This window comes from Anoplopoma fimbria, chromosome 17 (genome assembly GCF_027596085.1).
Source record: "Anoplopoma fimbria isolate UVic2021 breed Golden Eagle Sablefish chromosome 17, Afim_UVic_2022, whole genome shotgun sequence".
NCBI lineage: Eukaryota > Metazoa > Chordata > Actinopteri > Perciformes > Anoplopomatidae > Anoplopoma > Anoplopoma fimbria.
The window spans coordinates 22,661,072-22,681,346 of NC_072465.1; the positions used below are offsets into that span (position 1 = coordinate 22,661,072).

Genomic DNA, 20,275 nt, shown 5'->3' on the forward strand with positions numbered 1-20,275 from the left:
CAAAAGAGCACAAGGATAAGCAGCTGCTTCTACAGTGGCACCAATGCGCCAAAAATACAGTATGCTGTATGGTGAAGCCAGCAGCTTAGTAGATGCGGTGTGTTAAGCATCGATAAATGCAAGGCTCAAGTGTTTAAAGCAGGTAACAAAGTTGCAGAAAAAATACAACCAACCCCCCAGTTTTCCTAGACATTGTTGGTATCAAAGTACTTAACAACAATATCCACGTAAACTATGGCAATGTACTTTATAAGTATATTAAACATGAGCATGGACATTTCTGATAAGTAGGCTAAACATGCAGCATAGACACAATATTCATGCTTTTTTTTTGCACTTGAAACAGCTGTGTAGCATCCAGCCAGTCAGAATAAACAAGCAGTTGCCTGAATCTGCAGCGTATTCACTACGACTCAAATACAAACTGTGAAGACTCATCTTGAACAGACAGACAAACTAACTTACCTTGTCCCCTAGAAGAAGAAGAAGAAGAAGAAAAAACACCAGATATATTCTGTTACAATTGATTCGACCTTTGCTTGCATCGCTTTGTTACCATCACTCTCTATTTTACAGAAATGATCCATTTACTCACTCGTATGTGGCATCTTCAGTGTCGGACATGTTTAGGATTCAGCACCTGCACAATGAAGTCCAAAACAGCAACCTGAGGTGACAATGCTGAAAGGAACCCTATTATCTCAATTTACTGATTTAGAAACACATAAGAAGAGCGCACAGACTTACCCAGTGTGATGTGCTCTTCAGACTGGGCTCAATGGGGAATGGTATACTGTACCCTCCTCTGTGGGCTTTAAGCTTTTAAACCCAGTAGTTGATCACATGGCGGCAAGCTACCCATGTCAACCATGGGTGGGCACATACCTGCAAACAGATGGCAGATGGCATTAAACTAGTATGGGAAAACAAGCATTCTCCGTGGACTTGCATTGTCTATTTTTACACGGCAAAACCTAGACTGAACAGTGCAGGATTATTGCTCCTAAAAGGTTTCAGTAACTCAAGTCTGGCTGCCAAGAGGAAGGTTAGAAATAATCCTCGTTTTGCCTGCAGCAATTACACAAAAGGGATGGCTCAAGCTCCTCTGATTTACATTACATTACATTACATTACAGTCATTTAGCAGACGCTTTTATCCAAAGCGACTTACAGGAATGGAATTTACAAGTGAATGAGTAAAATAGAACTCACACCCTTTGCCGTCACCGTCTCCTGCACCTCGCCTTTAATCTCTGCCCTCACATGCAATAACGTGCCATAAACAACACCCTTCACGACTATGCCAAGTCTTTTGATACTCCCAGTGTTTGCTGTTAATATTGTCTCTGACCCCACAGTCTGGATTATGACTCATCAGATTTCCCTGGTGAGCCAAAATGTAACTGATTGAATGGAGTTCCCCCTCCGCCTCATCTTCGGATTTGTTTACACATGTTTGATGTTGTTTTTGAAGCCTGCTGTGGTTCAGTTCGGGTCCCAAGTCTTGTCAAAGCAAGTCCAAAGCTGAATGTCAAGTCCTTCGTGGCAAGTGAAAGTCAAGTCACATCAGTCAAGTCTTCAGAAACAAAAAGGATCCCGTATCTGAAGGCTGTCATGTAAAATAGTTTTAAAAGTCTTTGAACATTTTCCTTTCAAAACTATGAAATTGGTGTTTTTACATAACTAAACATTTAAGGTGTTTAGATTTTCACTTTCAGGGAATTAATAATTTGAACAAGACTTGACTCAAGCATGGATGGTTTTAATGAACGGGCCTAAAGGACAAAGGCTTAGGGGCCCAAAGTGTCAGGGGCCTCACTAACCTTCACCTACAAAAGATCACTTAAAGAGACATGTACCAACGAAGAAGAGACTCAAAATGACCGCTAAAAAACATAACAACTTCAAAGACACTCAAGACCACTATGAAAAGAGGCAAAAAAGAGACTCAAAACAACTGCAAAGAGACACATTATGCCAACAAAGAAACATAATAACAAAAAAAAGACTTACAATGAACACAAAGAAACATAATAACTACAACAAGACTCACAATGACAGTGAAAAAGGGCAAAACTACAACAAACAACCACAAGGACACACAAATAAAAGTCAAATGACAACATAGAGAAACAAAACATCTACAAAAAAGTGTTAATGCTTGTGTGTGTTGATCCTGTGTAGCAGAGGTGGGTGGGGCCTTTTGCATGTCTGTCTTTAGGTGGCCCATTGTGTCGTAACCCGACCATGGAATCAAGTTTTAAGGAATTCAAGTTTTCCAAGTCCTCAGAAATGTGTAATACATGTGCAGGTATTATGAAATATATCCCTACATCCCCTATTTTGTTTATTAGGTACTACTAGACAAGAAAGCTGAGTCCACATGTAAAAAAAAAAAGTGCTGATCTGTCAGTTTTGTCAACAAAGCTTTGCTCTGCACTGGAGATCTAATGTATTGCCAACATTTAGAAACATTTAATTATTGTTATACGTGTGGGTATCTTTGTTTAATCCGTTGTGTAATGTGTTTCTTTTGTTTGCATGATTTAGAGTCGTCCTGTACTCTGATGCAACAGAGCATACATGAATGAATTGGGTAAGTGGTAGTTATGTTGTATAAAATGTCTGTAATTACACAGTCTTGTATTGAGATAAATATCGTCCGAGCTAAACTTTTGTTTTGTTCATTGCTCTATAAGCATAATTAGGAAGTAATGCATCTTTTTTCCTCTCTTGCATGACTCAGAAAAAGTCAACAATGTGTTAAATATAGATTTCCTTGTTGCCTGTGGGGGAAACTTCTCCTCAAATATCCGAACTGTTCTTTTGTTCAGTGGTTGTTTAAATATAAGAGAAAACAGAAATGTTTATTTGCTCCATTAAGGCCGGACGTGTTAGAACACAAATACTCAACTGACCGATTTTCTGTTTCAACATGTTTGTAATTTAAGACTGATTCACTTATACATGAAGACAAAAATAGCCCACAGAGAGATGTCATTCATGAGCAGAAAAGGCCTTTAACATATTATATGCAATGCAGAAAATTCTGCTTTACATATGATATATTTTCAATCCCTTATTAAAACACCTTAAAGAAAGAAGTATGTGTTTAAATATTTACATTTGATGTCAGTTTATCCATTGAGTGGATGCAACTAAATCAAAAGTGTGAAGCCTCGACTACTTTCCTTTGATTTAATTAAACTTTCTATTCCTGATTGTGCTGTTGCAAACCCCACCCGTCTGGCAGCTGAGTCAACTAAAACAAACAACAGAAATCCCTCTGACCTGTAAACCGTGAGATGACAACGGCCCTGACAAGTCACTGTCTGTATTACGATCTGTTTATTATATAATCTTTACTATAGGCTGTGCATTTAACTAGACCCAAACAACACTTTGATCCAGTTTTTAACTTAAGTTGCTGAAACCTGTCAGTAAACTGATTATGAACAGATACTGACACCTTGTGGTGGAAAAATCTGCCTGCACTTTATTTCTTATCTGTACATCATCTTCTCTATATCCATAACAGATTCACAATAATAAAAAAAATTCTAATAAGAATTATCAATTGATTTAGTAGCCTACTGTAGACAATTAGCCGAATCAAATATCATAGATTATAGCAGAACTAGTTATTTGAATCAGAGGCTAGACTGAGGGAAATGAATGGCCAACTATTTTAAATAATTAATGTATTGTTTAAGTCATTTTTTTCTGGCAAAAATACCAAACAGGTTCCATCTTCTCAAATACTAAGGGGGCTTTCGTCTAGCACTTTGAAGACTTCATCTGAGGAAACATTTTTGTTTTTGTTTTACAGATTGATTCATTTGAGAAAACAACAGATTAATCAGCAGATTAAGCAGCTATATATATATATATATATATATATATATATATATATATATATATATATATATATATATCATCTTGGAAAGATTGTATCATAAGAGGACGTTTTTGTTGTAATTTATACATTTTATCAATCATTCATATATACATTAATTTTCGAAAATAGTGTACAAGGTTGATATTAAATAATGACAATGATGAATTCAAATCTATCCCAAACCAAACCTAGTTTAATTTGAATATGACACCAAATACATAATAAAAAAAATAAAATGAAGGAAAATAAGAAAATGCCATTAATGTGGATATTTCCATCAATCATTCTCCATTAATTTTCGAAAATTTGGGATATTAAATTGACAATGATGAATTCAAATCTATCCCAAACCAAACCTAGTTTAATTTTAATATGACACCAAATTTATAAAATGAAGAAAAATAAGAAAATGCCATTAATGGGGATATTTCCATAGGCCTCCTTTAATTTGGGGTTTCATTTGTACATTTTGTAAACACCTTCATCAATGCAGCTGTAGTGTACTTCTTTTAGAAGACCAAGAGCCCCGCTACACACATGACTGCGCACTCTGCTCGTTGGTGCTGATATCAAACGCACCCCTCACGGTGAAGCGGGCCATTTAAACCGTTTACGCCCCGCCCACTGCTCACCTACACCTTCCAGGAAGAAAGCAAGCAGTCCAGTCATGCTGTTCCAGGAAGGACGCTCACTGTCCTGCTGTACTTGGCTGCAGAAAGTCTCTCTCCAAAGGATGCATTCCTCTCCCAGATGACAGCTGCTTCACCTCTCCAGGCTGCAGGTATACACTGCTCATGCTATCTAGCAAATCTCATTTATGCACATGTTTCTGCTGTCCATCTACCTTGTTGCATTGGTAGTTATAGTGAATCCATTTTTAATAATTCATTTTTTAATTTTTTTAGCTGTTTTGTGCATTATTCCCTCAGATGTTGCCCGTTATGACTTGTATCCGGTGAAAAGTCTTCACTCAGCAACATTTTGAATGTGTCCCCTGTGACGTTTTATCAGCTGATTGATGTATATGAATGCAAAGTTTCTCTTTTAATATTCAAGGTATGGAATACAACCAAATAGACACACAAGGAGAGACTGTATGTATGTATATGAGTCATAGGAGTGCCATGACAAATAATTAATCTGTGAAAGAATAAGAAACCACGTTTGAAAATATAAAGAGGAATAAATATAAGAATATATAATTGACAAAAAAAGTGTTATTTTTTATTATTATTTCTCCTTTATTCTGCATTTAATTACAGATTCCTAATTCTTCTTAATGGCACTTCTGACTATTTCAGTGATAATGAAACAAAACGCACAGAAAGTTTGTGAAAATGTATTGAATATAACAACCCCCCCCCCCCCCCCCCAAAAAAAAAAAATCTCAGTGACCCAGTGAATTGCAACAGAGTTTATGCATTTATCTTCTGTGCTGTCTGCTGCACTCTTTGGTTTACAAAGTGATGGTATTTGACGTGAGTGGAAAGACAGCCGTTTCTTCTACTGGTTTGCTGCGTCAAACATCTTCTTGCGGCCCTCCATGCCCGACATGGCCTCCACGTTCTTCCTCCAGTCACTCACCTCCGCCGTCTTCTCCTGCACAGAGAGAAACACACACAGAGACTTTTGTAAAATCTTGTCCCAGTGTGGTGTTTGACCTGAAGGTGTTCTGCACATTTGCATTCATGACATTTCTATTCATCCAGAGCCTCTTCATGAAACCAAAACTCTTTGTATAGAGGAATCTGTGTCATAGAATCTATGACACAGATTATTATTAGTTATTTTTGTTCTTGTATTAGCTTGATTTGTTCCATGAATTGTTAGCCTGTTGGGCGTCTTGTTGTATGTGCAGGTTTACATACACATGATAAATAAATATATAAATGTCTTTTTTGATGATCACATTGCATCATGTCGTTTATTTGACAAGGTTTTTGCTTGTTAAACTGTAAGTGGATTTGATTTAGTTATTGAATACAAATCAAACCAAGAGTGAGATCAATTAGTTAAACCAATACAGTGTTAATATTTGAATGGGCCCCGGGCCACTTTGTACTTGAAAAGTTAGGCCCCAAGGTCAAAAAGGTTAAGAACCCCTGTCATAGATGATATCTGGACCTTTGCACTGGTGGTTTTAATTTTGTTTTGGCAAGCTGAGGAATGTCAATAATCAGTTTCACACTCTGACAGACTGACAATCTGCCAAAGGTTGATATGCAACATAAATAATCACCATGGGAAACATCTCTGCCAAAAGCTACACGCTGTGTGTTGTTAAATAAATCAAGATTATGCAATTTTCTATTGCCTGAAAGCCATATCTTTGTTTGTATTTTTCTCATCCTACCAACCTTTTCTGTGTCCTCCTTCTTGACTGACTTGAGATTAGCTCTCAGATCCAGAGAGACTTTGTGTTTGGAGCCCAGCAGGGAGCGCAGGATGGCATCAGCAGAGACCCTCACCCTCCTCAGGCTGGGTCTCTTAAACTTCCCCCGCAGGTCCAAGACCTTGATGTTCAGGTCTTTGATCTGCAGAGAAGAGATGAGAGGAAGTCCATCAGGTCGTTTACTACTGACAGTAACAGTTATTCAACCGTCCCGTTGCAGAATCGGCTGATTTTCAAACTAAACCGTGTTGGTGTTTGGACATAAATTACTTGTTAAGACTACATCAGCGTGTTGCTGTTGCTGCTCCGATAAATGCTTCTATTTATCTTTGTGTGGTCGGCGGGGAAGTCATTAAAGCTGCTCACTGTTATTTCTTTGTTAACTGGCGTTCAGTTACCTCTCTGCTGTTGTGCAACACTTTGGCTTCAATGTCATACCGCTCCTCGTCCACCACGTCTATTATGGCATGAAGCTCTTCACATAAAGTCTAAAAAGGGAATAAGAGGAGATGGATGTTGACTTTATCAGTTTTAAGTTTGCAAATATGAACAACTCTGTGGTGAATGTGTATTCTACCTGTAGCTCGTCTAAACACATGCAGCTGATCTGAAGGGAAGGAGATTTTTCTTCCAGGTACTTCGCCTTCTCTTCTTCTTTTTCTTCCATCTCCTGCTCCAGATCCTCCTTGGCCCTGGCGACCATCAAGCTCTAAAAAAAAAAAAAAAAAAAAAACCACACTCCAAGTAAATTTAACTGTTAATGATGCAGTCTGTGCAAATCTGACTGAGGACTCACCTTCAGCATCAGCTTCCGAGAGGCTGAGATTTTAGATTTTCTCTGCAAAAATATATATATATTTTTTTAAATGTATTGCAACATTTTAGTATTCCAGCATAATCTTAATATGTGCGCCTGTTAAATTACTAAATTCCTTGGCGAGTAGTGTCTTGGGAAGTCTTACCTCCGGACTGTGGGAAGAAAATAAAGAGACGACACAGAAATGTATCGTTAACATTCAATTGAAGACCGCACAAACTTTTAATGATCTAATTTAATAGTTGGCATATCATATTCCAAGATCTCTTAGGGCTTGGCAATAATTCATTGCCAAGCCCTAAGAGATCTTTCTGTGGAATCGTATCATGATGAAATCTTGAATTTCTCAGTTAATCAGAATTATTAAGAATTCTGCTTATTGTAATAACCCAGTATAAATCAAACTATTCTTTTAATCTAATTTCTCCGTAGTTTTGTGCATGCATGGAAACATAGTAAGTGCGTATCTGGAAATATGTAAAAGTAAAACCCATTGTATGAGTGAACACTGAACAGACGTGGTAATTACTTTTTATTATGTAATTTATGTTTACTGTGTCTATACTTTTTTCCTGAACATTAGTTTGGAAACACAGTAAGTGCGTATCTGGAAATATTTATTCGTTTTTTTCCTCTATAATCTGGCTTTAAACAATAAAGTTCATATTGCCCTTTAGTCTCAGTACTTTTCCTTTATCAAGTATTTAATTCACATAGGATAATATGAAAATAGGCTTTACCATGTGGTTATTTCATAGACTTTGTCTATTTGTTTTATTTAATTACCAGTAAACATGCTACATATCGTGAGACATATATCGTTATCGAGATATATATAATGATCTATATCTGGATAGAAGATTTTGGCCGTATCGCCCAGCCCTAGTTTCTATATATAAATCCTGTAGAAACTGATACTCTCATTTGGAAATGGAAACAATAACAGAAACACAATACACTTACACTTTCTCAGGCATCTTGGCTATTTCAATTCCCCCTGAAAGACAAAAATAAAACACTTTTTTTTGCCTCTGAAGTGCTCATCAGTGGGGACCACTTGGTGTCGAGCGCCCCGGTGGGTCTTAACTATGGTTTCCCTTTTAGCTCCACTATAGGTGCATTCCTCCACACAGTCGACCGTATAGTGTTACAAGAATGGAAATATACAGCAGAGTAACATTGATCTTTTACAGCTGTTGTCTAATGTTAGTTTTTAGTCAATGGTTTTTAGTATTCTTCAACAATGATTTAGAATTATACATTAAATTACTAAATTTGCTTTTCTTTTTTTGTGTTTATGTTGATGGTATGTTTTGTTCATCAGGCATTGTTAAGTCTTGCTTGTAGGAAGACCTGCTGGACATAATCATCCAGTCGCCGTGCTGATGGCACATTAGTCTGCCAGAAAGCAAAGTGATGGCAGACGGGGGAAGCATGCAAAGCCCCGATATTATAACTATTCCAGGTATACAACATTTCCTGCTTTCCCACTGGATAAAGAAACAAGTTTAGACAAGGACCCTTAATTTTCAGAACACGCTCAGCTGAACTTTTTTTAAGAATGCTCAACTGACTTATAAATAAATATTAAAAAGAGGTAAAAGGATGAGCTCTACACAGCTTTGGGTGCTTTATACGTTAAAACTATATTAATGTGTCAACCATTTGAGTACCAATTACTTACATTAGTATTAAATAGTTTTTTGTTTTTTTTTGGTCACACCAACATTTCCTCAACTAAAGATATTCAGTTTGCTCTTACATAAGACAATGAAAAGTATCATATCCTTAAAATTTAAATGCGGGAATAATGAAATGTTTGGCTTTTTGCTTGTAAAAATGACTTATTGAATGATTATCAAAAAAGTTGATTATTTTTTCTGTCGATCCACTAAACTTTAGATTTGAATATACCGATTATAGGTCGGTATCTTTCCCTTTTTATATCCCTAGGTTTGTTGTAGGACATGCTGCAAATCAATAAAGAAGACTAGCTGTTGATAATACTTAATTTAGATTTCTTTTTTGGCATGAATGTGTGAAGTACCTTTTTTTTTTTTTTTTTTAATCCATGAACAGTTAAGTTTCCTGAAATCTTACTATTATATTATATTATATAGGAATACTGCAAAATAAAAGTACATATACTGCAAATAGAAGAATGTATCCATATTGACCACTCAGTGTTCTACAATCAAGTGATTTGTGATCATGTGATTGTTAAATCCAATACAAGTTATTAGGAGATTCTTTATAGTTGCAGCAATGTGAATTTTTTGATTAATCAATGAGTTACTTGACAGAATTATTTTTCAGAAAAAAAGGCTGGTTTCAGCCTCTGAAATGTGAATATTTGCTGGTTTTCAGTGATTTCTGATAGTGAACTAGAATCTTTGTTTTTTTTGACTGTCGATGAGTCAAAACAAGACAACATATATATATTTCAGATGTCACCACGGATTCTGGACACCTGTTTGTGAACATGATTTCCTATTCAATGACATTCTGTAGAACAAATGATTAATCGAGTCATCGATGAATTTTGTTGCAGCCCTTAATGGAAGATTGGTCAAACACTCAGACTCATAACTCACTATTTCATATTCTTTGATCCAAAATATTGTTAAATATGTAATGTAATTGATCCGTTCCAAAGTAAATTCAGTTCTCAGATCAAACCACATGAGTTTACCTGATGAAGAGTAGCAGAGGTTCGCGGCCTTACCTTTCTGTGATGATGATGTGGATGCAGATGGACACAAAGAGATGGGGAGAAGAGCGCACCAGAATATTTATCTCCTGCTCCCCTTTGTCCCTCCTCTTTATCACAAAGAGACTTAAATAGAAACACACACACACACACACACACACACACACACACACACACACACACACACACACACACACACACATGAGAGTGGTCTCAGGTTAGCAGTGGTTGTGATACTCATGTTGTGTTGATAGATCAATGCTCTCTGCTTCATAATAATGTTTGTGAACTTTTGTGTGGAGCAGGACGGGATAAATTCCTTTCATTCAGCAGTTTTCAGTCAGTTGTTAATCTGTTTTTCCTCTTTCACATGTATGAACCATTTAAATCTCTAGGTCGTATCTTCTCTACTCTTGTACACCAGCTTTGTTCATCCTAACAGACAGTTGCCGTGTATGCAGAAAGTTGAAGTTAGACTCTTTTTTTTTTTTTCTTTTGTTTCCCCATATTGAAGCAGCTTGTCTTGTTACTGTAGATGATACCTGAGATTGTCTTTGGCTTTCTGACAGTGATGTTGGAGACGTTCAGACTGCGGGGCCCCGCTGGTCTGATTAGGGTAATAGCTGCAGACGATGCTAAGCCCAGGTTTTAAGGCAGGAATGCAGTTTCCAGTATACATTTAGCTGAGGCCAACAACTAAACATAGACAAATTGCAGCACCATGTGATGCTGCCACTCTCTGATTCTGGGTCTCGGCTCTCATACTGTATGTTTGTGCACGCTTTGTATTTAGAGTTTGTGTGTGCACAATATAAACACAGATGAATGTGTCTCTGTGAACACATGTCTAAGTGCTCAATTCACTCATGCATGGACAACAAGTCCTTGAATGAATCCATAAAATCACTTGTGTCTGGTTTGTGTTTGTGTTAGAGATTTAATTGACTAAGCCCCGCCCTCCAACACTGACTGGCCAATCGTAGTTTGGCATCGGCCAGCTCCGACCAGGGTCTGACAACTAACCGGCTCTGCTCCATACTTTCTCAATCGTCATATTTTATTTATTTCAAGGCTGGTTTTGTGGAGCTATTCATGGTTAAACGTTGTGTAATACTGATATTTGGAGAGGTTGGAAGAAGATGTAGGTTTCTAAAACATTACGTTTCTACTTAAATACCTGTGGCGCTGAGATAAGCAGAGTACACTGGCACATCATCAATTAGCGTTAGCACTTTTGTACTATTTTTTTATCACCTTTTAAATCTGCTAACTAATACATATTTTCACAGTTTCATAACTTTTATCCATTAAAAACTTTAAATGTGAACTTCCCCGTTGAACACTTTTTTAAAGTGTGTTTTACTCGCTGCTACTGAAGGCAGAACAACTTCACTGCACCTTGGCATAGGTTCTTACTGGAGGGATGTACATACTTCCAAATGATATTCCTTTATTTTTAGTCATGATGATGGTAGCGGAGAGTCCAATCCAACTTGTAAATCCAAAATCACCAATAGGTTTCAAACTGTGTTGACGTCGTTGGCCAAAGCTTATGATTTACATCATTTTTTATATTTCTGAAACCAGTCTGTGACCTCTAAGCGTGGAAGCATCTGCATTGTTGATCCTTTAATTTGTAACCTATCTGCGTAAAGTGCATACTCTGTCTTTTCATGCTGCTGCTCTTTACACTGAGCACATGCTTCACATATGTGGAAACATATGTGCGGCTGCTGCATTATCTCCTGCTTACAGTGGAGCAGCAGGCAGTTCAGTGGGATGACTGTCATCCCCTTTGAGACCCAGTGACTGTGACCTGCTGGGCCACCAGACCTCCTATTTATTACACTTTCATATTTATAGAGAGGCAATTTGCATTGTTTACAATCCCGTCTAGGATGTAACTGTATCATCTTTTATATACTTTTGTAGGTAGAGTTAGATTGTTACATTTTGCAGGACTGACTCGCTGAGTCAGGCCATCACAGGGAATAAGAAAAAATTCTATTGTTTGTTTGTGTTTTTAGGTTGCCTGATATTTATTTAGTGTCTTAGCAATAAAGCCCATCTAAAGACAGTATGTACACCATTTGACATGTAAGGCATAAAGGAGAGCTTTATCTTGAGTGTCTTGGAACATCTTGATCTTATTTTGTTCTTGCTCACACGCACACACTGATTCAGATGTTAATCAAACTCAACATTTGCCAAACTTCATTCTGTTATTACAGTGTATCATCTTTTATATACTTTTTTAGGTAGAGTTAGATTGTTACATTTTGCAGGACTGTTCTTTTGGTCTCGCTGAGTCAGGACATTTAAGTCCCTGATGCTGATTTGATTTATGACACTGAGATCCTGGCTGTTAGTTCATAGCAGCTGATTATAATTCCTCAGTATATATGGCAGCAGGATTAACAAAGTGCTGTGTGTGTTTGCTGGACTGTCTCTGGGAAACTGAACACTGACTCATATATTCAGATGCCAACGGATTACATAGTACCTTTTACAGTACAGTAGTTTTTAAAAGCTGTGATGTATTTTTTTAATTTATTTTTTTATTTTCATTTTTTATTTTTTATCTTGTCTTCTTCTACTATGTCTCTTGTGTGCACTTTACTCTACGCTGCTGTAAACCTGCAAATTTCCCCGCTGCGGGACTAATAAAGGATTATCTTATCTTATCTTATCTTATATTGTTATACAAGTCTTAAATAATTTAAAATGTTTGTTTGTCATGCTCTGAGTTTTGTTGCCATGTCATTACGATTCCTATCTATACAACCAATGTGTTAATTATTACATTTTTTTATTGAAGCACATTGTAGAAAGACCTGCATTCAAAATGTTAATTAAAAGTAAAAGACTATTGGCATCAATTGGCATTATACTTAAAGTACTCATAATGCTGAATGGCCCATTTCAAATAATATATTTACAGTAGGCCCATATTATTGGATTATAGTTATTGGTTATATTATTATATTAGGCTTGTTTGAGATGAGCCAGTCCTGCGCAGAGACGATCACCAGCGATTGCCACGCAATGCATGCTGGTTAGATCTGTGTCCGACTTGATCCAGACTTGGTCTGACGTCATGCACACATGGGCAGCAACTTTCTGTGAAATTGTCATATTCAAGGCCAGATTAGTCTATTGGTCTCATGTTGTGCAATGAAGGTTTAATCTAAAAACACATCTTGTCAAAACGAGCACCAGATTGTTTTACGAGGCAGACATAAAAGAACAAAGGAAAGAATCAATACAATGCCAGATACATTTTCACGTATATATATAATGCAAACTACAAGTATCTTACAGATTGGATCTAACAGCATGCAGCTATTACTGTGACTTCCTGTGTATTCTTTGAAGTCTGCTAGAAACTGTCTGACTTGACGGCAGCTAACCCCTCCTGCTGCCGATGTCTGATGTCGTCCACTTTCCAGGCGAGACTCGGCTCATCTCAAAGGAGCCTGTGGTGTTCATCACTTTAATGCTGCAGCTGGTAAAGGTGGAGCTAATTTTAACAAATGGCCTCTGGTGGACTGAAGGAAACCATGTCCCGGTATTTTTGCAGGAAATTTAAAGCAAAAATAAATCTAATTTTAAAATGCCTATAATGTCAGAGAGAGGGAGATTAAATACATTTTTTGTTCCACTTATTATAAATGTAAACAAATGAGCACTCTGGAACAGATCCCTAGTGATTTCAGACCTGTAGTGACTCACACTAACAAACAGCTGCCTGGGGCTTTGGTCAGTGTGCCAACTCCTCGGAGCAGGCAGAGACGGGCCTGAGCACTACGACTCCATTGTTCACCACAAAAACTGGCATTTTGCTCTGTTTGATGATGATCAGAACGAATAACAAGCACACCCAACACCACAAAAACAAACAGGATGATTTCATCAAACCAGAGTGACATTTGTGCATGCCAAACTTTGCATCACAGGGAATAAGAAAAAATCCATTGTTTGTTTGTGTTTTTAGGTTGCCTGATATTTAATTAATGTCTTAGCAATAAAGCCCATCTAAAGACAGTAAGGCATAAAGGAGAGCTTTATCTTGAGTGTACCTGAAGCATTATGGGAGCTTGTTTTTTTTGCAGCTGTCAGTCTTGAAACATCTTGATCTTATTTTGTTCTTGCTCACACACATACACTGATTCAGATGTTAATCAAACTCAACATTTGCCAAACTTCATTCTGTTATTACAGTGTATCATCTTTTATATACTTTTTTAGGTAGAGTTAGATTGTTACATTTTGCAGGACTGTTCTTTTGGTGAGTCAGGACATTTGCCAAACTTCATTCTGTTATTACAGTGGAAGTGTCTCTTTCGTATTGCAACCAGTTTAATTTGTTTTCTTTTTAAATCACATACAACGTGCACATCCAAACACAGCATTAGAATTTAGTGTGTTTTAAAATATTTAGCATGATATCTTGTTTTTCAAGCAGTCAAAAACTAGGACCTCATAATCCAGAATAAAATGCAACACAAAAAGCAAAATCTACTCTTGTGAACTCGTACAAAAAGCTGTGCATTGTGAGCGTCTTTCATTCCTCTTTGCCTTTAGCTGGAGTGAACGGGCAGAGTAAAATAGGCTGGATATATCGACTGAAGGATCCTGGAAGCGCTGCTATCAGAGCGATGTCGGTCCCAGGTGGGCCGAGGCTTCAGGCTTCACTGGGAATGAGCCAGAGCTCCTGCACCCTGACCGAAGCCGAACCCTTTGGGGCCGAAGTTCTTTGCGTAGCAGCCTGTGAATGAAATTACATAGACTGAGAAAGGCCGTGCATAAAACATTGGCAGACAATCTAATGGTTTATTAAACCTCAGTTTGAGTGGTCACAGAATCTAAAGTGTTTTAGGTGTGGTGATAATCAAATATGAATAAAAATAAACTAAATGGCAAAAGGTCAGAGGGGTTGTTGACCCATTGGGCCTCTGTCTTAAGTCATTTAGAGCTACTGCTTCTTCTGCGCTGCAGGTTGAAGTTCAACCAGAGGTGCCCGGTGGAGGTTTAACTCAACCAGTGACATCCAAAGTATCTTGTCTAAAACTACTGCATGTAGCGTCTGCTAAATGACTGTAATGTAATGTAATGTAATGTACTCTAATGTGGTATCGATTCATTCATGTAATCATTTTTGCTGTTGGCATTTCTTTTATGAAGAATCTTCATAATTTATCATTAGTGGCGGCTGTTTTTGTGTAGTTTTGATGTGAGATGTGCAAGCAACAATTATTTTCATCGATGATTCAGCAGATTGTTTCCTCAATTATGTATTTGCTATGCAGCTTATGGCGCCATCTCTGTCTGTGACACCGGCTATATCATCACTGAACATGTCCTGGAAGATGAGCTGAGAGAGTTGGAACCCTGTTGATCTATAGTTCGGGCTTTTAAGATATCAGAAAATAGTGGAAAAGTTGCATTTCAATTTCCTTAAGCCAAAGATGACAGCCTCAAATTGCTTTTTTTTTTATCCCCAAATGTTCAATTTTACTGTCGCATAAAACAAAGGTAATCAGCAAATCCTCATATTTAAAATTTCTGCCTATTAACTAATGAAATTCGTCAATTCACACACCTTTACAGAAGATCTCCCCGTCTCTATCAGCGACCGTCGTGGACTCGAGTCCTTTTCCACACTTGGCGCATCGAAAGCAGCCTTTATGCCAGGACTGATGAGAGAGCAGAGGGTTGGTTTAAACTCAAAAATATACAGAGAACTGACAAATCTTCCACTTTTATTCTTAAGTTAAAGTACAGCTTATAAACTTAGATAACAGAATATACGTATATCTTTCTTACATTGCCTCCTCCGACAATCTTCTCGGCTGCGTACACTGTTTTCTCGCATCGGGGACACACATCTGAGCCTCCTGGTTTCTGGGCGAACTTTGAGGCGTTGGGGTTGTTTGTAGGGCGAAAAGGAGCTTGTCTGTCAAGAAAAAACAGCTTTAAAGAACACAGTAAAAGGAGAAAACTGAACAACTGGACGAACAACTTCATTGAATCTATTCAGAGCTACTAACACACATATGTGGATTGTTTTTATTTTTCATCCCACACATGAAACTGTTGATTCAGCATGTATAGAAGTTTGTTTGTGCACACTTATCTTCTACAAGAAGTTCTGGAATGCACTTTGTTATTCTGTCATCTGGATGAATAGTATATATCTTTATACTGATCTCAAAAGTTAAAATAACAGGAGAAAGTGCTGTTTTGCTCACACTTCAGGCTTTATTCCCAGTCCCTCTCCTGTGTCCATACTCAGAGTGCCGGCTCCACCTCCGAAGCCGTAGCCTTTTGGCCCGTATTTCTTGCCATAGCACGATTTGCAGTAGATCTCATCCACATGGACGGCCACTGTGGTGCTGTCTAAGTTCTTCTTACAGACCACTTAAAACAAAGAAAAAAAGGGGGAAACACAAACACATTAGAAATACAGATATACTTAATAATTATCTGTCTTTACTCTCACAAGCATGTTCAGTAAACTCTTTTAAACACATTTTTTCTTCACAGACGTTTAGCCGTGACATCACCTCAAACTATGCGTGACATTTTAAAGAAGCCCACATGTTGTGCGTAGCTGCCTCGGGTAAACCCCTCGCCTGTGCTGGAGGAGGAGTATGAGCACCTTCCTCTGCCAAATAAGGAACTCCAAACCTTTGTCACATGTTTCCACTGGATCCAAATAAGGACTGAGATGTCTGAGCAGAAAACCTGCAGATGCTCACTTTCTTAACCCGGGTGCCAAATACTCTGCATTCCACCCTGGCACTTCATTGTGATTTCCGAGTCGTTTACGCGCCGGGAGTCTGCTGCAGTCGTATAAAGCAGATTACCCGAGAACTTATTTAATACTTACTGCACAGAAAACAGGTTTTATGCCAGCTCTTCCCCTCACACTGCACTTCCTCGGCGAAGTAGACGGTTTTCTGGCAGCAGCCGCACTTGTTTCCTCCTCCGAAAGGCATTCTGTAAGCATGCAGGAGAGCCTGTTGTGTACATTTTTTTTCATTCACTGTATGTATAATGTCTCTTCTGGAGAACAGAACAGTGTTGCTCAGCAGACGGAGGCCATCTGCAACACTTAAGGCTAAATACAACAATAGCTATAAAAGGAGAGGTAACAGTTTGCTACAGGCTGCTCTTTCTTTCACTCATCTTGTTTCAGTGGACTGAAGGACTGTTTATCTCTGACTGTAAAATGCAAAGTATCCCTGCTAGCTTTGCTCAGATAGCACCAAACTGTGTTATCACCACACCAGTTTCAGCTCTGAGAAGAAAAAAAAAAAAAGAAATGTATTTTTTTGTTGATGTAATGAGGGTTGTCATCCGCACAGAAAGTCAGCAATCAACCACATCGCTCTGGAAAAACAGGAAATTCCCTGCATTTTATTTTGTAATTAGGCGTCCGTTTAATGGTCATGACCTCAGAAGACCCAACACGCTGCCACACACATGATCCGAGTAAAGCCACTCAAACGATCCTCTAGAAAATAATAAATGACAACACAGTTTGGGAATAGTTTTAGTGTAGTTAGGACTATATGAACACTATAAAGTTTTTTCTGTAGTGGCACAGTTTTAGAGGTTGTTTCTAATCTGATGCTTTTCCTGATGTTTGAAGCATGAAATGTTTTTTTTTAAATCAAAAACAATAAGAGAAAATGTAAAGTTAGGGATGTATTCAAACTAGCAACACTTTATAGAGATTAAATTAAAAATAACTTTCTCTACATCTCAATTCTGACATTTATACATTTCCTGCTTTTATTCTATTTTATACTTTATTTTAACAAATTTCATCGTAGTCAAAAAACAACTTGTCCTACAGTTTACATGTTGAGATATTTAACTATGTTTTCTGTATGCTCATAAGTTAAACAAACCTACCTGTAGCGAGGTGAAAGGCTGATCGTCCTCTGTGGTTGTTTAATGGTTTAAGAGATGACTGAGTGGAGGAGAGACACTGGTCGGATGAGGAGAGGCAGAGGGAGGCTGAGAGGACACCAGGCTGAACTGAGGGAGGAGTCGGGACACAGACGGGAGAGAGGGAGAGAGATGTGGGGAAGAAGAGGAGGAGAAAGATGGTGAGAGTATTTTTTGATGAATAGGGAGGGTGGGAGTCTGAAGGGGAAAGAAAGTCGACAACTCCATCTATGAGAAACTTCACAGAACTTCCTGCCAGAAAACAGAATTAAATGTTAGAAGAAACAGATGAATGGCAACTTTTTTTAATAAAGGAGCTCACCCTGTTGATGTTCAGGGTAATTCTGCACTTTAGCAAACTCAAATGGAAAGAAGAGGTAACTGTTTGGAGGACTTCAGTACCCAAAAGTAAAGTAGCAAAACGTCAATAGATGTACATTTGATTAATCCAGATTTCTCTCTGTTGAACACTGACTTTTTAAAACGTTGTTATTATTTGCTCTTAAAGCTCAGATTGCAAACTAAGTTAGTTTTATAAATCACAATGCATTGTGTAGTTTATAGGTGTTCAGGGAGGTAATTTAGGGTTATTGCAAAACAAGTATGGAGCTCCCCGTTTACCCAATTGTGTGCTAAATGGAGCGTTTTGCATCACCTGGCACAACCTCTCTTGCAAATGAGTGGCGCGTGAGTGGGGAGCTTGTGGCGCCGGTAACCCGGAGAGAAGATTACATCGTTCATTTGCACATACCACCAACATTGCATTTTTTTTCAACCAGCTTTGTATCGTCGCAAAGTTTCAGCTGTATTTTGAGGCTGTCTACATTTATATTACATGTACTTCTTTTTATACATTGTCCCCAAACTGTACAAAGGTACATACATTATTTATGCAAGTCCATATACAATCAAAGCTTCTGTCACTTTGAATTCAAAATTCAAAGTTGTGTCAAAACGTAGATATATATTTGAATATATATGTTTGAATTGAAGATTCACTGTCTATAAGTGCAACAGACTGATGGAAGTAGTTCTGCCTTCTGGTTCAGCAGAGGCTGTTCTTAAAAAATACCCTATATGGGTTGTAATGGAATTAATTATCACAAAAAACGTCATTATTTTATTTGTTCAAACTTACATTTTCGGATCTAATAGAGGTTTGTATGTGAAAGCTGTGGCCTTCTTTAGTGATGAACACACGGATAATTCTCATCCAACTCTGACATCATTCATTCATTTTTTCCCCATCTGTCTGGTATTCAGCACGTGAAACACATGACTGGAGGGATTGAGGTCAGATGACTGATTTGGCAAGTCGAGAGCATTCCTCCGTTTGCAACCAAATACCAACTTGGTTGCCTTGTACGTCAGTTTGGTATACTTTTCCTGCTGAATTGTCTTAAAATTAGGGACTATAAAGAAGAAAAATGCAGGCTGCAGGTCTGACACTATTCACCAAATATGGATGTGAACAACCTCAAATAATACTTACAAATGAAAGTACAATATGGCTGCACTGGATTCAAATGGAGTAACATAACGTGAGAATACATAAACATGAAGTAATGTTTTCTTGAGCCAGAAGGCAATCAACCTTTTATTTCCTGATAATAACTGTATTTGTTTGAGTTTCTTGCTCTTAACCACATCTGGCATTTTCTCCTGTCAGCTCCTGCAGTGGATTTGTCTGTAGAGTAGTATGTGTATGAAATACTGTTTGTTATTGTGTGTTGGACATGTGTAGTCCCTGCGGATGCATTTGTGTCTCTGACAAACATTAATAAAATAGAAAGCACGATGAGCAGCAGTGTTATCAACAGCGGACGTCCCATAAATCTGTCCAATATAATAAAGAAGGCCTTACAAGGTGTTTCTGCTGAGAGCTCAGAGGATTACTCACCGTCTCCAGAGACATTCTGGATGAGTTGCCGTGTGACTCGGGGGGGCAATAAGTCAATCAGACGTTTCTATCTCTAGTAATGTTAACTTGACACATATATATCATGTGTCTGTCCTGCTGTAGCTTTGATCAGCTATCAAATATGGACAAATGAAATCTCAGCTAGTGAATCATCATTCGTATACTAGAAAATTAGGAGTGTGTTTTCTTTGGATATATATTGAACCATATCATAATATAACTACAATGCATCTTTAACTGGGACATTTTGCATGGACATCCCTGGACGAGTGAGGTTTTCTATGATTTATTTATGATTTCTTTTGTCAAAACAGAATCTGTGACGCTCATCGCAATGTTCATTATGTTCATTATTTTCTTAATAAATCAATTAGTTATTTGGTCAATAAAATGTCAAAAGGTGGTGAAAATCAGTTTGTCCCAAAGCCCAAGATGACGTCCTCAAACGTCTTGTTTTTTCCTCAACTCATAGATATTCAGTTTACCGTCGTAGAGGAATAAAGAAACCAGCAAATATTCACATTTCAGAAGCTGGAATCAGAGACTTTGACTTTTTATTAACTCAAACCCATTTATGT

General features: G+C 37.8%; 2 protein-coding genes across 2 annotated transcripts; both read right to left on the reverse strand.

Annotated features, from left to right (window-relative positions):
* Nucleotides 1-5,401: 5,401 nt before the first annotated feature.
* Nucleotides 5,402-10,854, reverse strand: LOC129106368 (troponin I, slow skeletal muscle-like). The gene is made up of 7 exons (XM_054617756.1): nucleotides 10,788-10,854; nucleotides 8,461-8,597; nucleotides 7,087-7,128; nucleotides 6,868-6,999; nucleotides 6,689-6,778; nucleotides 6,256-6,432; nucleotides 5,402-5,497 (listed from the first exon to the last, which is right to left on the reverse strand). The coding sequence occupies exons 1-7, from the start codon at nucleotides 10,852-10,854 to the stop codon at nucleotides 5,402-5,404; spliced, it is 741 nt and encodes a 246-aa protein (XP_054473731.1).
* A 2,149-nt stretch (nucleotides 10,855-13,003) lies between these two features.
* Nucleotides 13,004-17,848, reverse strand: csrp1b (cysteine and glycine-rich protein 1b). The gene is made up of 6 exons (XM_054616852.1): nucleotides 17,741-17,848; nucleotides 16,710-16,819; nucleotides 16,069-16,237; nucleotides 15,644-15,773; nucleotides 15,420-15,513; nucleotides 13,004-14,585 (listed from the first exon to the last, which is right to left on the reverse strand). Exons 2-6 carry the CDS (start codon nucleotides 16,816-16,818, stop codon nucleotides 14,509-14,511), a joined length of 579 nt encoding a protein of 192 aa, XP_054472827.1. The 5' UTR covers nucleotide 16,819; nucleotides 17,741-17,848; the 3' UTR covers nucleotides 13,004-14,508.
* Nucleotides 17,849-20,275: the final 2,427 nt, after the last annotated feature.

Excerpts from the sequence above, each read along its gene's own strand:
- csrp1b (XM_054616852.1), bottom strand. The coding sequence starts at position 16,818 with ATGCCTTTCGGAGGAGGAAACAAGTGCGGCTGCTGCCAGAAAACCGTC. Across the intron at positions 16,238-16,709 it reads TAAAACCTGTTTTCTGTGCA|TGGTCTGTAAGAAGAACTTA; the intron begins GTAAGTATTAAA and ends CTTTGTTTTAAG. Across the intron at positions 14,586-15,419 it reads CGGGGAGATCTTCTGTAAAG|GCTGCTACGCAAAGAACTTC; the intron begins GTGTGTGAATTG and ends TTTCATTCACAG.
- LOC129106368 (XM_054617756.1), bottom strand. The coding sequence starts at position 10,854 with ATGGAGCAGAGCCGGTTAGTTGTCAGACCCTGGTCGGAGCTGGCCGAT. Across the intron at positions 7,129-8,460 it reads TGGATGATTATGTCCAGCAG|AGAAAATCTAAAATCTCAGC; the intron begins GTCTTCCTACAA and ends ATATTTTTGCAG. Across the intron at positions 6,779-6,867 it reads TGTGTTTAGACGAGCTACAG|ACTTTATGTGAAGAGCTTCA; the intron begins GTAGAATACACA and ends TTCCCTTTTTAG.